The sequence below is a fragment of the Pteropus alecto genome, unplaced genomic scaffold (assembly GCF_000325575.1).
Source record: "Pteropus alecto unplaced genomic scaffold, ASM32557v1 scaffold22, whole genome shotgun sequence".
Classification (NCBI taxonomy): domain Eukaryota; kingdom Metazoa; phylum Chordata; class Mammalia; order Chiroptera; family Pteropodidae; genus Pteropus; species Pteropus alecto.
In genome coordinates, this window is record NW_006434839.1 from 2,795,091 (window position 1) to 2,810,646 (window position 15,556).

A 15,556-nucleotide genomic window follows, 5' to 3' on the forward strand; every position below is an offset into this window, starting at 1 on the left:
GAAAAGAAAAGAAAAATAATAATAATAAAAAAAGAATCTTAGGTTCACCAGAAGCTGGAAACACCCTTATTCAATTACTGACCTTTTCTTCAGTCAAACCAATAAGATAGAACAAAAAGGACCAGATATAAAGGCAGGCACAATAAGGTCTCCAAATTCTAAAGCCATTTTGGAGAGGGCAAAAACTCGGAGGGAGTACTTTTTAGAAAAACGAATTTTGTCATGTAAGTTCATGCTGACAAAATAACTGGTAAACAACTGCTATACCAAGTATGTGGGTTCTTTCAGGATAAATGATCAAATACAGGAAGGTTTCTGGGGGAAAAGAAAACTGATAGATTCTGGAGATAACAAAGGATGAAGAAAGAAAACGAAGCAAGTGAAAAACAAAATTTTTTTAACTCCAGGAAAAAAGCCAAAAATTTATAATAAGAAAGCAAATGAAATAGTGTACGCTATCTAGCCCAACAGAGAAAATATTGTACGTAGTCATGTCTTTAACCAAAATTGTAATTTTACTATTTCAGGAGACTGGGAAAATTATGAGAGCTAAAGGCCTGATTTATCATAATGAGAAGTTAAAGAGAATACTAAAATGAATAAATTAAGAGTCTTCCATTCATTCTTATTATTTAAAAACATAGAGCTAAAAATTATAGGTAGTTGACTCTAGGAAGGAGGATATGGGGCAGGGAACTGCCATTTCTATTATTCTCTCACATTCTCTTTGATCGAATTAAAAATTAATTTCAAAAACAGTCAACATTTTAATAAAGGTTATACAAATAGGAACATGGACTTTCTTAGACTTTAACTTAAATTTTAATATACAATTCCTAGTCAGTTTGTTTTTTTGTTGTTTTCAATTTCCTGATAAAAGTAAAATTATATAGATAAAACACCAGTAAATCCTAAATTTCAATTAATAAAATATTAGTTAATTGAATTTTGTTCTATATTAGTATTCTGGAATTAATTCACTTCTAGCCTATGGTGATGGTAGAGTGATGATTTGGATTTTAATTGTATACTGAATACCGGTGCTTAGCTTGTTTCGAATACCAGAGAACGTCTACAAATGCCAAGGGGATAATTCTTTCATTAAGTTTTCCTATTCCACACAAATAGGATGCAGTACAAAGTTAGAGAACTTTCTTAGACAACAGAATTCCATACATCAATACGTCATATTTTCAAAGAACATTTAAGAACTTAAGAACACATCATAAAATATTAATTTTTTAAAAAGCTTGTTATGAAACAGAATATTATGTAAAACCTACTTTCTTGAGAAAGAGTCTAAAAAAGTACCAGGAAAATATACACAGTGGTGGAATAAATGGGTGATTTTTTTTCCTTTTTTGAATTTGCCTACAATGAACATGTATTACTTTTCAAGAGGAAAAAAAAAGGAACATTAAAGAAACCAAATCAGTAATGTGAAGGACAAATCTGAGAATGTCTCAGAATACAAAGAAGTGAAAGAAAGATGAAAAGAGTAACAAGATGATATGGAAGGCAGAGAGAGAAAATATATGATTAATAAAAGAGTTCTCAAAACTCCTAGGCCAAATGGATCAAAAATAATAATCGGACACATAATAGAATGAAATACTGAAATATTCTTGAGCTGTAAAAATAGCCAGGTCTGAGAATGAAAGACATTATCACGTTCTAGGTACAAAATTAATGAAAACAAGATAAACCTAGCTAGAATCTGGAAACGCTTCAATTTCAACGAAAAAGAGAAAATCTTACTAGCATTTAGGCAGAGAAAATAAATTACTGGTAAGGGAATAAAAAACCAGAATAGCCTGAGACTTCTCTATAATCCTAAATACAAAGCAAGGGTCAGTGGAACAGTATTTACAAAATTTGGAGTGAGACACTTAGTGATCCAAGAAATCTATAACTACTCAAGTGTGACAGCACAGAAATAATCAGGTATGCAAGAGCTAAGGAAGAATAGCTTTCACATTAGCTTTTTGAAAAGATTCCTTGAGTGAGGTACTCCTGTTAACTGAGAGACAAATTTAAATTAAAACTCATGAATGGGGGAACTGTGGTATAAAAGGATGACTGATATCAATCTGACGTAGAGAATCAGATATGAATAACTTCAAAATTCATGCAAATAAAAACTTTATTCACAAAGACAAATGGTTAAAGGAAAAAACGTGAATGTATAAATTTGATTAAATGAAAAATAAGAAAGTTGACAGGAGAAAGGGTACTGGGGTGGGAAAGAGAAGACAAGCGAAGGTATGCTAAATTCTTAAGTTACTACTTTGTTCTGGACGTTAATAAGACAGTTTTAAATATGCACTTTTGTCATGTCTTTCAAAAATTTTGAAGGTGAGCATGTGATACTTTACTAAAACAAACAAATTTGCATCCCAACAAAAACCTCATCTCCAGTGTCCCCATCACTGTGATGTCGACATCAGGAACAGTCGTTGGCCATAAGCTATAATTAGCTATTATAAACAAGCTATATATTATAATAAGGTTTTTAAGGCCTCACGAGATCACACAATCTTACATTTTATCTCATGAACGTATGTAACATACATACCTGCACACTGGCTGTTACCACTGAAGACCCTGAGGCAGAGGATGGTCTATGTGGAGTAGACAACGGTTTAGTAGCACCCTGTGTTCCACTTCCTGTTCCCCCAGATAGACTAGTCCTATTAGTTCCGCTTGAGTTAAGGTTGCTACCTCTGCTGGCAGGTACATTCATTGCAATTCCACTCAAGCTGTTCTTCCCAACAGTTCCAGTGGATGATGAGTTTGGTAGCTTTGAAGAGGCCTGAAGATTTTTTGTAGATGAAAGGCCTGAAGTACGATTAGAGGGCAATAAATTCAAGGTGGGAGACTGTCTGCTGATATTTATTCCACTGGGCTGTTTATGGACTGGGTTGTTACTGCTGGAGTGACTACTCTGGGCTACTAGTGCATTCGGACTGGAACCTGGGGATACAGTAGGCTTGGGAGTTGGGTTGGACTTAGAAATAAGTTTAGTTGATACTGAAGGCTTAGCTGACAGAGAGGGCTTGGGTGAGGCAGAAGGCTTAGGTGAGGGCAAGGGTTTAGGAGATGTAGCAGGTTTAGGGGATGCGGCAAGTTTTGGGGATGCAGCCATTGAGAAGGGAGATTTGAAACCCTGCGTGGAGATTTGTGACACCATAGCCTTGGCTAAATAGTTACTGGAGGTAGTGGTGCTAGGTACTGTCCTAGAAACCAGGGGATGGGACCCTTGAGAACCATTTCCAGGTGAGGGAGCAGATAAGGGAAGGCGGTACATAAGTGGCTTATCTGAAGTCTTAATAAGTGAGGATGAACAGGAAAGCTGGGGATTATTACTTAATTTCACCACTGGGTTGGTCTGTGATTTACTAATGGTTGCTTGTAATGGAGACACATAATTCTGTTGGACAGCTGAATGCTGGTGCACCTTTGTTACTGGTGTTAATGAAGAAGCTTCTTGGGCCTCTGATGTTCCCAGAGCGTGAGAGGAGGCAGCAACTTGGGCTTGGGAAGAAGAGGAGATGTGGGTCTGTGAAGAGGAAGAAGCGTGAATCTGGCTTGACCTCTGCAGTCCTTGTTGAAGTAGCCTGGCTGGCAAAGGTTCTAAGGAAACTTTAGGGTTCTGAATCGAAGAACCAGCAATAAGGCCTGAAGAGATGCCAGTATGAGCTAAATCCTGGGGTTTCTTTGGTACTGGCCCTGTGTGACCAGCAATAAGACTTGATGAATGTGCAGTCTGAGTAGAATCTAGTTTTTTGGGAGTAGCCAGTGGCAGCTTACTCATAATACTTGCTAATTTTTCTTCCCTCAGCCCTGGACGAGGTTTTGTAGTTGGCATGCTTATCCTTGAGCCAGCCGGAGGGCCCTTGTTCCCATTGTTGATAACAGCTAAAGCTTCAGAAACAAGATCTAGTGCAGGTGGATGGAAAGAAAGGTCTTCATCTAGTGAGTCGTCAAGGCAGATCGTCTCCTGGGCTGGTGTAGAGCTAGAACTGGTGGAGGCCACGGCGGATGTGTTAGAGCTCGTCGAAGGACCACCAACCGAAGCCACCAAGGAAGCAGGAGTTTTCTGGTCCTTTTTTGGACTACACTCCTAGCATAAACAGAATTATATTAGAAAAAAATAAACTGATTAATAAAAAATTACAAAGTATTATTTTTAAAGAACTAAGAAGTTATGATGATTAAAATTCCACTGTGAAAAACCAAAATAATTTTGACAGGACAGAGCTCCTGAAAGAATTGTCCTCATAAGCCTAACTTATCTGATATTTTGCACACAGCTGCCATACCTTAGTATGCCATTCTAAGAAGGCTTAAAATGAAACTGAAGGTACATTCATATAGGAGTCACATCGTTGATGAAATCCCCCTGTCCAACCCACCCGTGTCAGATCTTTGGATAATACTATTCCAAATACATCTGTTCAGAGACTTCTTTTTATTCTCCTTGTACCTAGGATAAATTCTGTCTTTATCCTAAGACTCTGATCCTCTTGTGTACTATAATTTGCTAGGATACTGACCTTCACTTTCTGCTTCCTTGCATTTCTGCCTCTTTGTATGCTGTCCTGCAGCTACTCATAGCTAGCTCATATAGAAACTTGTACACCAAACGAGCAGATGATTCAATCCAAGCATATTAAAATTGTGTTTTCTATTCATTATGGAAGAAGTCATTGATAATGGTTTCAACATATATTTACTAAGTGTCCACTATAAGTAAGGCACTGTGCTAAGAAAACAAGGAAACAAACAGCCCCACGTAAACCCAAACCTAAAGTCTTGCACTGTAATGGTTATCTGCACAACCACAGCACTTACCTTAGCCATAGTGAGGAAAGAATGGAGAGGAAAGGTCTTTACCATGACTTTCTAGGTACTAAGGTAAACAAGCTGTTAAGAACACTGTTACACTTTAAGGCCCTTAGCAATTTTTCTAAGTTGCTATTCTAAAAGCCATGATTGAAAACTTCATTGCTTCTTAGATGTCTGTTGTGCATTAAGGTCAAAACTGTCTGCAAGGATGAATGGTAATGCAGATGAGACACGTTTGTTTTGACACACCATCCAATTACATGATTAGTAAAAACTCCATTATTATGAAAGGACAGAAACTGAGTGTGGGGGAGTGTTATCAGAATAATCTTGGTAGTGTTTTTTAAGTCTATTAATTGCTGTTTTAAGTCTATTAATAATTTTTTCTATATAAAAATAACATTAAATCCACCCAAGAGAGTATCATATAGATTTATATTGGCAGAGAAAACTGGTCAGGACATATATTTGAGTCAAAAAAGCAGGTTACTTCATTTATACAAAATGTTAATTCAATCTGAATAAATCAATAGTTGGATGGATGGATGGATGGATGGATGGATGGAAGGAGAAGAGGTAGAGGCAGAGACCCAGAAGATGGGAGGGCAGATGCATACCAAAATGTAAAAAGCTTTTTTCTCTGAGTAAGCAAAATTTCTGGATACTTTCACTTTTCTTTCTTACTTTTCTGTATTGTTTGTATTTTCTACTGTAAGTATTTCCTTATATTACCTAACTAAAATAGATATTTAAGGGGTAATAGGATGGGAAAAAACCAAATCAGCAATATAGTTTTTCCATTTTGAGAAAAGAAAAAAGTAACTTAATTACAAAAAAACCCCTATAATATCCTATCAGTTATTGCTAGAATTCTGATAAATTACTCATATATTTGATAGATGTACCAAAATTTAACCAACCCTCATTGGAAGGTATTAGGAGTTTAAAAATAAAGTGTCAAAACAAAGCATGAACTTAATAGATTTAATAAAATATTGGCTCAATATTATTTGGATTAGAAGACAAAGTAGGTTACTAACGAAAAGAAGGCTATTTACACTTTATTCAAAGAGCCTCTAAAATTAAACGTTAAGGTCCCAGAGTAACAAATATTTTGAACTTCTGATCATAACCTCATAAGCAAAGAAACTCATCTACTCAAAGAGATGAAGGCTATGAGGAAAGTCTAAAACCTAAAGGAAGTGGGTTTTCATTATAATTTTAATTTCAAATAATTACAGATTTCACCTCTAGAGGTTACACTTGATTCTTTCTTAACTCTGCTTTGTCTATTTGATAGGATATTTCTTTTATCCCCTCTTCTAACTTCTTAACTATTAAAAGATATTTGAGTTATATTACTATGTTCTAAACCCAATAAATCCATCACTTGCCCTCCTTAAGGATCTAATTCTGCTGACTATTTCTAAGTCTCACTCACAGTAATTTACTTCCTTTCATATTCTGTATTTGCAAATTGTAAGCTCATACTTGATGCAGTATCTATGTGATAAGATGTTGAGACCTGGGATGAGGGTGCATTTTTCCAGAGAGGATTTGATTTGCCAGGTGCCCTTGGTTAATACTAATCTAATAACTTCAGGTTATTTTCTCAGCTTGATGTTTTCCCAGATCGTACAGGTAGTATAAATTAAACTCCTAAACTAAGGGAAATTCTCAGGGAGGACTCTCCTCTACTCCAGAACCCAGGCCAAGACACATGAGATTCTTAACCTTTCTGCTAATGAGTGGATTTCTTTTCTAGTCCTTTCTTTTACTAAAGATGTCTTTCTTTGAGGGTCCCAAGTTTATGCAAAGTTTCATTCTAATTCTCAATCTTTATTAGTCCAAGAAAAGCCAATCTGCTGTGCTCTGAGAAGAAATTTAAAGGTCCATCACAAGGTCATGTACAGAAATAGCAAATGCTCCTAAGGGCAACCAAAGTTTCAGTAGCTGATTAACGCTATGGCAGCTGCTTTTTCGTTTGGGGCCTTAGGATTTCTCCTATATATCTGTAATCTCGGCTATGATTTTAAAGGATATCAGACCCCCGAGTTCCTTCTAGCCCCTCTTAACCCTACCTTCTCGCTGGTATACCATGCGCCATCGGCCCCCCCACTAGTGTCTGCGAGCACGGGAGGGCGGGCCTCGCATCTTCTTTGCCACGGGGCCTCTGAACCTGCACTTGGCACAGGGCGGCTGCAGGCAGGACTTCTAAGTAGTATTAAGCCTGACAATGTAATTACTATATGCAAACCTCCCAGTGCTACATAGTCATCCATTCTCCCAATTTCAACGGTTCTAGGGTTTTTACAAAGTCTGAAAACCACCATCTTAAGAGTACAGTACCTGTTGATCTATGCTAAACACCACATATTTCCATCTTAAGAATGCATTTCAACATTCACCATTATGACTAATAAAAGATTTGGTTCAATAGTTACCTTCACTTTGGGTTTAGGTGGAGGAATCACCTTTTTCTTTGCCCTAGGACAAAAGATGAAAAAGGAGGCCATGTCAGCAGCAGCTAGGTCACTCATTAGGAAGTTGTAATTACATGGGTAATTTCTCCTGCTATCTGGAAAGGTCTTTGAAGGACAGAACTACACATAAGTGCTGAACTTCTACGTGACTATATAGCAACATCTTCCCCAATTTCGACTAACTCAAAGAAAGGTCAAACCTTTAGTAAAATATGAAATATAGATAAAAGTTTTTTGAAAAACTGAATCTAAATATTCAAAGTAAAATAAAAATAACTCAAACTAGGCTAACAAAGCTGCCTAAGGAGATTCACTTCTAAGAGCTGGTAAGAATTTATAATTAGTTATAAGAAAACAGAGCTTCAAGAAACTTCGAACTCAAATGAAATCATGACAAGTTGTAAATAACATTTAAAAAACAAAACGAAAAATTCTCAAGTTTTAAAGAAAATTATTTGTAATATAAAAATTCAAATAAAAACGTCAAAATAATAGAAAAAGGCAAGAAAAATATCATGAAAACTTGGAACCTTTGGAAAGCAGTGTGACAAAGTTGGAAGATTAAAAGCATCCTATGAATTCCATAGTAGGAGAAAGTATTCAAATGTTTGTTGAATAAAGGGTTGACAAGCTAAAATCCTTCACATTGTCTGAATATTTCTATTTCACTAAGTTAAATGTCATTAATTAACAAGCATCTTGATTAAAACTGCCAATCTACAATTCATTAAGGCAACAGCAATTTTCAAAGTTGATTTTTTTTTTTTTTTTTCATAAAGACCGCTTGGACAAAAGACTTTCAGGCACACCTATTCCATAGGTTCCTACTTTCTAGTACAAAAGAAAATACAAATTTAGTTATGATAATGAAACTACTAAAAAAAAAAATTGCAGGAGAGAATCTATGTGAACACCTGCTTTAGAATTAAAGGAATGAATTATTTATATCTGAATTAAAACACATATGTGATTTTAGAACTATAGGGAAATTAAAGGCCAGAAATAATATTGACAAATACATATATACATATATCTCCCCATCCTAGGATAACTAAACCACTTGCAACAAGATAAACTTGTAACATATGAAACCAAAGTACTCCAAATTTATACTCAAAAAACAAGAAGAGTAAGAACTGAAAACCACAACCAACTCAATACATCTCTGATGGTATACTAACAAAGTGTCCTTCCTAAGAACGGATAAAAATTGCATCTGTTATAACTATATACAAGGAGAGGGAGAATACTGTAATGTCACCCAGATGTTAACCAGATCTCTTAGCAGAGTGATTTGCTAATTTTTATACTTTATTAACCCTTTAATACGACCCTTGTGGGCTACAGAGAATTAGCTCTAAGTTGCAGGTAAAAATAAAAATCTTGTCGAGTTAACCAGTATGCACCCAAAAATGTAACCACAGAAAAAACTTGCTTTTTTACTACTGCCTTAGTAATCACATCAATTGAGGAAACAGCCAGTTTGAACAAAAGGAAGGACATGAAGAGTAGGTTATTTTGTGGAATGAAACACTCTACAAGGCAAGTTAGAATAGATATGTATACAGAATTGTCTTGGAAAGCACAAAGCTATAAGTTACCCATGCAGATAGTCATTAAGAGTGGAAGAAAAAGGATACAAAGAACTAAAGGGCAGAAGGCCCAGAACAAAAGGAACCACCAGAGCCCTTCCCATTTACATGGCTCCTTACTACCAGATCTCACGACACATGTTACATTATGGATGCAGGTTTTTAGAGACTAGCCTGAGAACTGTGTAATAGATAAGTGTGTTCTGAGGTCTACATAGTTAACAGTAAAAATAATTATTTTTTAAAAAGGCGATGGTAACATGGAGATTGTTTAAATGTATGTTTAAATCTGATTTCACCTAGCATTTAATTAACGATACTTTTGTTTACTAAAGCACATAACGTGAATAAAAATAAATGAAGAAATCTGGAGTCTGCATTTACTCACGGAGCAGAAGTAAGATGATTATGCACACTTCGGCTTTCCTTAAAAAGCATTCTGGAAAAATTAAAAGGACACAAATTTTTTTATGGCAGATAAATAACATGATGATCACTTTATCATTTCAATCATCTGATTTTCAACAGGCGAAATATCTGCTTATTTACCAAGTAAAATGTATAATGGTACAGTAAATTCAATAATTTATTTTATGGGGAGTTCTTACATCACTTCTATTTAAATCTTTAACAGATCAACAGACGTTTTCTGTTGATTTAAGATGCAACACTTTAAAATGACTGGTTGAGATGGCCAAGTCTATTCATTTTAACATTCTTTACTTAAATCTTTAAACTTTAAATTGGGATACTCGGAGTTTTTGAGATACCACTCTATATTGACTGTTTTCAATAGAACCTAAGGCTATATCTCTTTTACTACCCTCTAAATCTTGTATTCAGTTCCTTATCTTCGTAATACTCATATGAAATTCCCCTCCCAAAGTTCATAACCATCTTTCCCCGCTCCCCTTTTCTCTACCACAACGAGGGCAGAAAAGTTTGTTTAAAAAAAAAAAAACCTTTATTATATTTCTCTATCTCTATATCCATGTGACTGTTTAGTATTCTAAGTGCCTTAAGTTTCCAAAGCAGAGATCATCTGAGATGACGATATAGAACGTTAAACACTTTAGGTTCTTAGCAAAACGAATGTCATATATGTGTGTGTGTATACCTATATCTTTTTTTAATGTTTGGCATTTTTAATTTAGGTTTGTATTTGAGTTTAATGTTGTGTATAAGCAACAACAATAAGAAAGTAAACTCTAGGATGTCGTATTGCTTACCTTGCCTGCATCCAGCCCTTAGGCCACAATGGTTTCACTTCTGTCTCCATAAAGGATTTAAGATAATCCTCAGCAGACTGGCTTTTATTTGGCTCTAACTCATAGCAACCCAATTTGATCTCAACGAGGTTACATAACAAAGTTCTAAAGAGATTAAAAATATATATTTTTATATAAATCTGACTGTAAAATCATAGAAAATTAGGCTTAAAACAGATTTTTTAAAAAGCACATAAATCTGACAGCAATAGTAAAAAGTATTATCTGAAGAATTCAGAAGATGAAAGAAAGATAATTTCTAACATACATCATTAATTGAAATACAGCCAGATCCCCGAATTAAAGTTTTTTGAAATCTTTAATCAAAGCACCAAAGATGGAAAGGGGTAGTCCCACAACTAAATCCTTATTTGGGGTACAGAATTATTGGTAAGAAAGATGACTGATTACACAACAATTCTGAGTCCTTCACCTTCTGAAACTAGTATATGACTTACTCAATAATTAAAAGATTAGCTAATAAAAAGCATTATGTGAATATAATAGTAGCACTCTAAAAATATTAGGATCAAATCAATCTTCTCTTGAATAAATTTTTCCTAAATACTAGTCTTTGGCTGCTTCTAATCTAGTCTTCGATTTACTGTAGATTATTTTTATGAGAAACCTTACTTCTACATTATCTATTTAGCTGAAAGCGAAGGCTCTGGTTAAATCTTACCTAATGGTGTCATCCCAGTGGAATTTCTTTCTTGGTCCTATGACACGTTTCCCTGGTTTCTCATCATCATCTTCCTCGGATCCATTTTTTTCTCGTTCTTCATCTGTTTGTAACCTAAAAATGAGAAACATTTTATGAAGCCAAGTTCTAACTCAACATCGCCTATAATATGCTCCTTAGAAACTTGTCGAATTGCTTAATTGGATGTTAACCCAAAAAACAAAGTAAATAGGAAATCTATCTTTCCACATGTCACTTTGAATTTCAAGAATGTTATAGAGACTGGTAAATAGATCTTCAAACTATAATATAAAGACATGAACACTTATCTTTTAGTTCAAAATATATTTGTGTCCAACCTCAGCCAGTGAGGTTGGTCAACAAGTAAAACGTCTGACCAAGTGTCAACTCTTCCTCTGATTACACCATGCACTAAATCAACAGACCTTTTGCCTTTCACATCAAAGCAACTGAGTGGGAAGTGATGTGTCATTTAGAAAATATTCAATTACACCATTTCAGTGGTACATACTTTAGATATTACGGATTGGCCTTAAATGGACTTGATCACCAAGAAGAAATCCACAAATATTTCTCAAATGCAAAAGCCAGTCCAAATAGAAGAGGTACATACTTGGCACACTTCGCTTGACTACGAGCCTGGCAATCCTCCTGGTATTTAAACAGCTGTTCAGGCATGACATTGCTAACAGCCAGTTTCAGTTTTTGCAGAGGTTCTCTTAAACGATCATCCTGAGAAAAAGAAGTTTTTTCAAACATATTTACAAAACTTATTTTGCACGCAGATCCTCAAAATATAAAATTTATGTTTTAGACATTGATTATAGATTTGAAATGTTAACATATTTAAATGCAAACATTTCTTCTACAACACTGAGTTTTCATAATGCACACTGCTGTAAAACTAGGACGACTAGGTAGCCAAAGAAACTCCATTTTTTACATTTTGCCTCAACGTAAGTATTAATAGTGCTCCTTTACATTCTTAAAAATCCCACGTCTGGCCAACAAATTATATGGACACTTTAACTGTAATACAAATGATTAAATAAAGAACCAAATCTATAGTGTGCAGACTGCTACTGGTTAACCCCAGTATGATGGGGAACCGGTACCACGAGAAGAGATACTGCTTTGGAACATCACAACACATGATTTGGTCTGGATGACTGACAATAGGATGTTGGCATCCTGTTCTCCCCTTTATTGTTAGTAATTGTGACGTTAGTAATTTCGACTTATGTTGCTAGCAAAAATGCAAGGCCAAGGCCAAAGTGAAAGACAAAACTGAAAGACTCTTATTCGTGTGGGTTCAGGGCAAAAAGAAAAGCAAGTAAATCTGTATCTTACAAGTTTAATCAATTAATTTATTATTTTCATCTTGTAACAAAATATATATGTAACTATTTAAAACATACTTTTATTACTGTCATAAGTGCAGAAATATTATGAGACTTTGCTTTTCTTCACTGACACAACTATTTTTAACATGATTTCTGGCATGGAGAGGATTTTCAGGAATACAATGACCATGTTATGGCAGGTGTTTTTACAAATCGAAATATTTTATTTTATTTATAACATTTATCTTATTAATAAAAATATAACACAAATGTTACTAATAAGCATTTTACCTATTTAATGCATACCAATTAATAAATATTACTGCCATATGACAGTGTCTGCTATAAAATCCTAATTTAAAAAATGTGAAAATCCAATATCGTGGTTCCTGGATGATCACCTTTTAAGAATTATGTAGCTGAGATTATCTGCCTGGGAACAACCCAAATATCCATCAACAGTAAAATGAATAAATTAATTGAGATATATTCATACAATGGAACACTGTTCACACAGCGGTAAAAATGAATGGAGTTCTATCACATGTAAAGACATAGAAAAATCTGAAGTGCATAATGCTAAGTGTAAAAAAGCAGGCTGCAGAAGGAAACAGTACGACTCTATTAAAATACAGCTCAAAAACATGCAAAGCCAAAGAATATATTTGCTTACAAACATATGTGCTAAAACCATAGAAATAAAAAGCAAGGGTAGCCAAAAGGGATGTGCAAAAAGTCATTTTCCTACTTCTAATTATTTTATTAGTATCCATTTGTATCATCTGAACTTATAGCAGTAACCTCCAACTGTTAATGTCTGAAGAAGCCAGCCAGGCACATGCACAAAATTTATCTGACCTCAGATAAATTTCACTTGCTCATTAACCTGTTTTGAATTGAGAAAGAACTATACTTTTTCAGTTGAAAAGTATTTTGTTAACAGAAGTATAGTACCTATAATAAAGAAATCTATGTCTGTCAGATCACATCTAGCACAGTGATGCAGGACACCACACTTATTCCCCCGTTTGCACCCAATGGACCTTGGATAGCCATGTTGTGCTGTGTGACTCCTACCCTTTGGCCAGAAAAGTTTAGGTTGACCCAAGATGGTATAATCAGGTTTTCTGTCCCAAGAAGAATTTGGACTGGGAAGAGAGAGCTGAGTCAGTTGCTGTGTGTGGCTTTTCTGTAATATAAAACCTTGGGAATGAAGTAATCTTATCTGCAGATACGCAAAAAAAGGATAAAAATGAGATGCGGGGAAAGAGGCAGAGAGAGAGTTGACCCGAATGATTAGTTCCCATCTTTCTTGACTACATTCTTGCCCTTAATTCCACGAAATACCTTTATTCCTAGAAAAAAAGTCCTTGTTTTTAGACTTCATTCAAGTTTTTTCTATTACTTGTAAATAATTAGCATTTTTAAAATATATAGGCAAACAACTCATTAAGGGGCAAGTAATCAAGGCAATGAAGGTACTAAAAACCATTTTATGGAAAGTGAAGAAGGGGACATAATAAATGCTTTTAAATATATAAAGGCCATCAAGTGGAGAAACGATTAGATTCATGAATGGACTCAAAGGTAGAATTAGGACCAACAAGGTGGGAAGCACCTGAATGTGGCTCAATGCATAGAACTTTTTGATATCGTAATGAAATGTTTCTGACCAATGAAAGCATTTTACTTGGACGCTTAGTTAAGTTGAAGTCGAGGAGAATCTAACAAAACATGGATTTTATTACACTAATCTTTAAATTTACATGCAACCCGTGATTCTTACCACTGGTCTTCATAATGTCTGTATAGAATCATTTCAGGAATAAGAAAATTGAGTTATAAATGTCAGATTATTTGTTGAAGGCAAAGTTGTGTCAGCTGTGGAACTGAAATTAATTTATCAGCCCAAGAATCTATGCCTTAGAAAACATTATTTCTCACCTAAATCTATCAATTATTGAAAAGAAATTTTTTTCAGGGATCTAATATGCTTTTAATATACATACAACATGACTTTAAAGCAAGTGACATGCAAAAACTCCAAAGAGAAACTGGCCTCTTCATAGGTTATAAAAACTCCGTGTAGATATTGTTTCTCCCCTTACCTGGACATTGAGATGTAACTTCTTCAGACGTTTTACCAGTGTTTCTTTGTTGCATGGCACGAAAGCTTCAAGATGGGCATAGACTCCACTACGAATGACAGGGCCCAGTTCCTGTAGCTGTAACTCAATGCTGACCAAAAGCAACAACAAGTAAACAGAAGCTCTTTTAGGCAGCGACATACGAGCAAGGAGGCAAAGGCAGTGATTCTTTTCTCATTTTACATTTCTATGATTTCCTAGATAGCATTTTTCAGGGCAAAAAAAAAATCAATAAATAGTAATGCTATAGAAAATTTCAATGAGTCTTGCTTGTTTAAGAGTAGAATTTATATAACCACAAATAAGCTGGCAAATAGTTTTTCATGATTGGGGCAAAGCTTACATTTTTGTGTAAAGCACAGGAAATCCATTATTAATCAAAAGCTCATTTTCTCAAAGAGATATCATATACCCCTCCCTTTAAGTCCCCTGCAAATGAGTCACATAGTTTTGGTGAGTTCTTAAGAGTATATTTTCTTTAGAGGTGTTTGAAAACATTTCAGATTCAAGAGTTTTGTAAAACTCTTCTGGCTACTACACATACAAACTGTTTTATTCATCTTTGTTTCCCTTATTGTGCCTGCATTACAAACTAGACATCTAATATTTTGTTCAATTTATTCCACTTTTTTAGTTCCTTTCCTGTTTTCACTTAAAAATTAATTTTTTAGGCAGAAAACAAATTGTTAAATGGGTATTTCGCCTTACAGTTATTTAAAAGTTAAAAAAAATAAAGGAAGAGTTTGTAACAGCCTCCATATGCTCAGTAGGACAAGCCAATGAATAAGTAAATTGAGGTTTCTTCCAAGATGGAAGACATTACATCTGGCAGCTGCTACTGTAGAGAGATGAAAACAGATGTTAAGTTGAAGGCAGAGACCAAACTGGGGCTCTTGGCAACAAACTATGTCCAAACCTTTACATTCTATCATGGGAGAAGGTGCAGATAAAATTAATAAATACTTTTCTCAAATATAAGATGTATCCAAAGACTCATTTAACAGCTTTTGGGGAAGGAAAGAAACCCTGCTATAGCAAATGTATCCGTCACTCCTAAGACACAGTGCAATTTCAAAAACAACAAAATGTGGAAACCTATGTTCCTTGGAATTGGCAATAGAAAATTCTCGGTAGCAGAGAAGCCAAACACAATTTTAAAAAAAAGGTCAGGG

At 34.9% G+C, this 15,556-nt stretch overlaps 1 protein-coding gene across 1 annotated transcript in view; it reads right to left on the minus strand.

Moving 5' to 3' along the window:
* The window catches only part of UBN2 (ubinuclein 2), a 58,793-nt gene that overhangs the window by 7,870 nt on the left and 35,367 nt on the right, over positions 1 to 15,556 (minus strand). Inside the window, exons 9-15 of the mRNA XM_015588293.2 lie at positions 14,346 to 14,475; positions 11,508 to 11,626; positions 10,874 to 10,987; positions 10,153 to 10,296; positions 9,312 to 9,362; positions 7,293 to 7,335; positions 2,576 to 4,123 (exon numbers count right to left, since the gene is read on the minus strand). Of these exons, the coding sequence (XP_015443779.1) occupies positions 2,576 to 4,123; positions 7,293 to 7,335; positions 9,312 to 9,362; positions 10,153 to 10,296; positions 10,874 to 10,987; positions 11,508 to 11,626; positions 14,346 to 14,475 (2,149 nt within the window). The remainder of the gene's footprint in view (positions 1 to 2,575; positions 4,124 to 7,292; positions 7,336 to 9,311; positions 9,363 to 10,152; positions 10,297 to 10,873; positions 10,988 to 11,507; positions 11,627 to 14,345; positions 14,476 to 15,556) is intronic.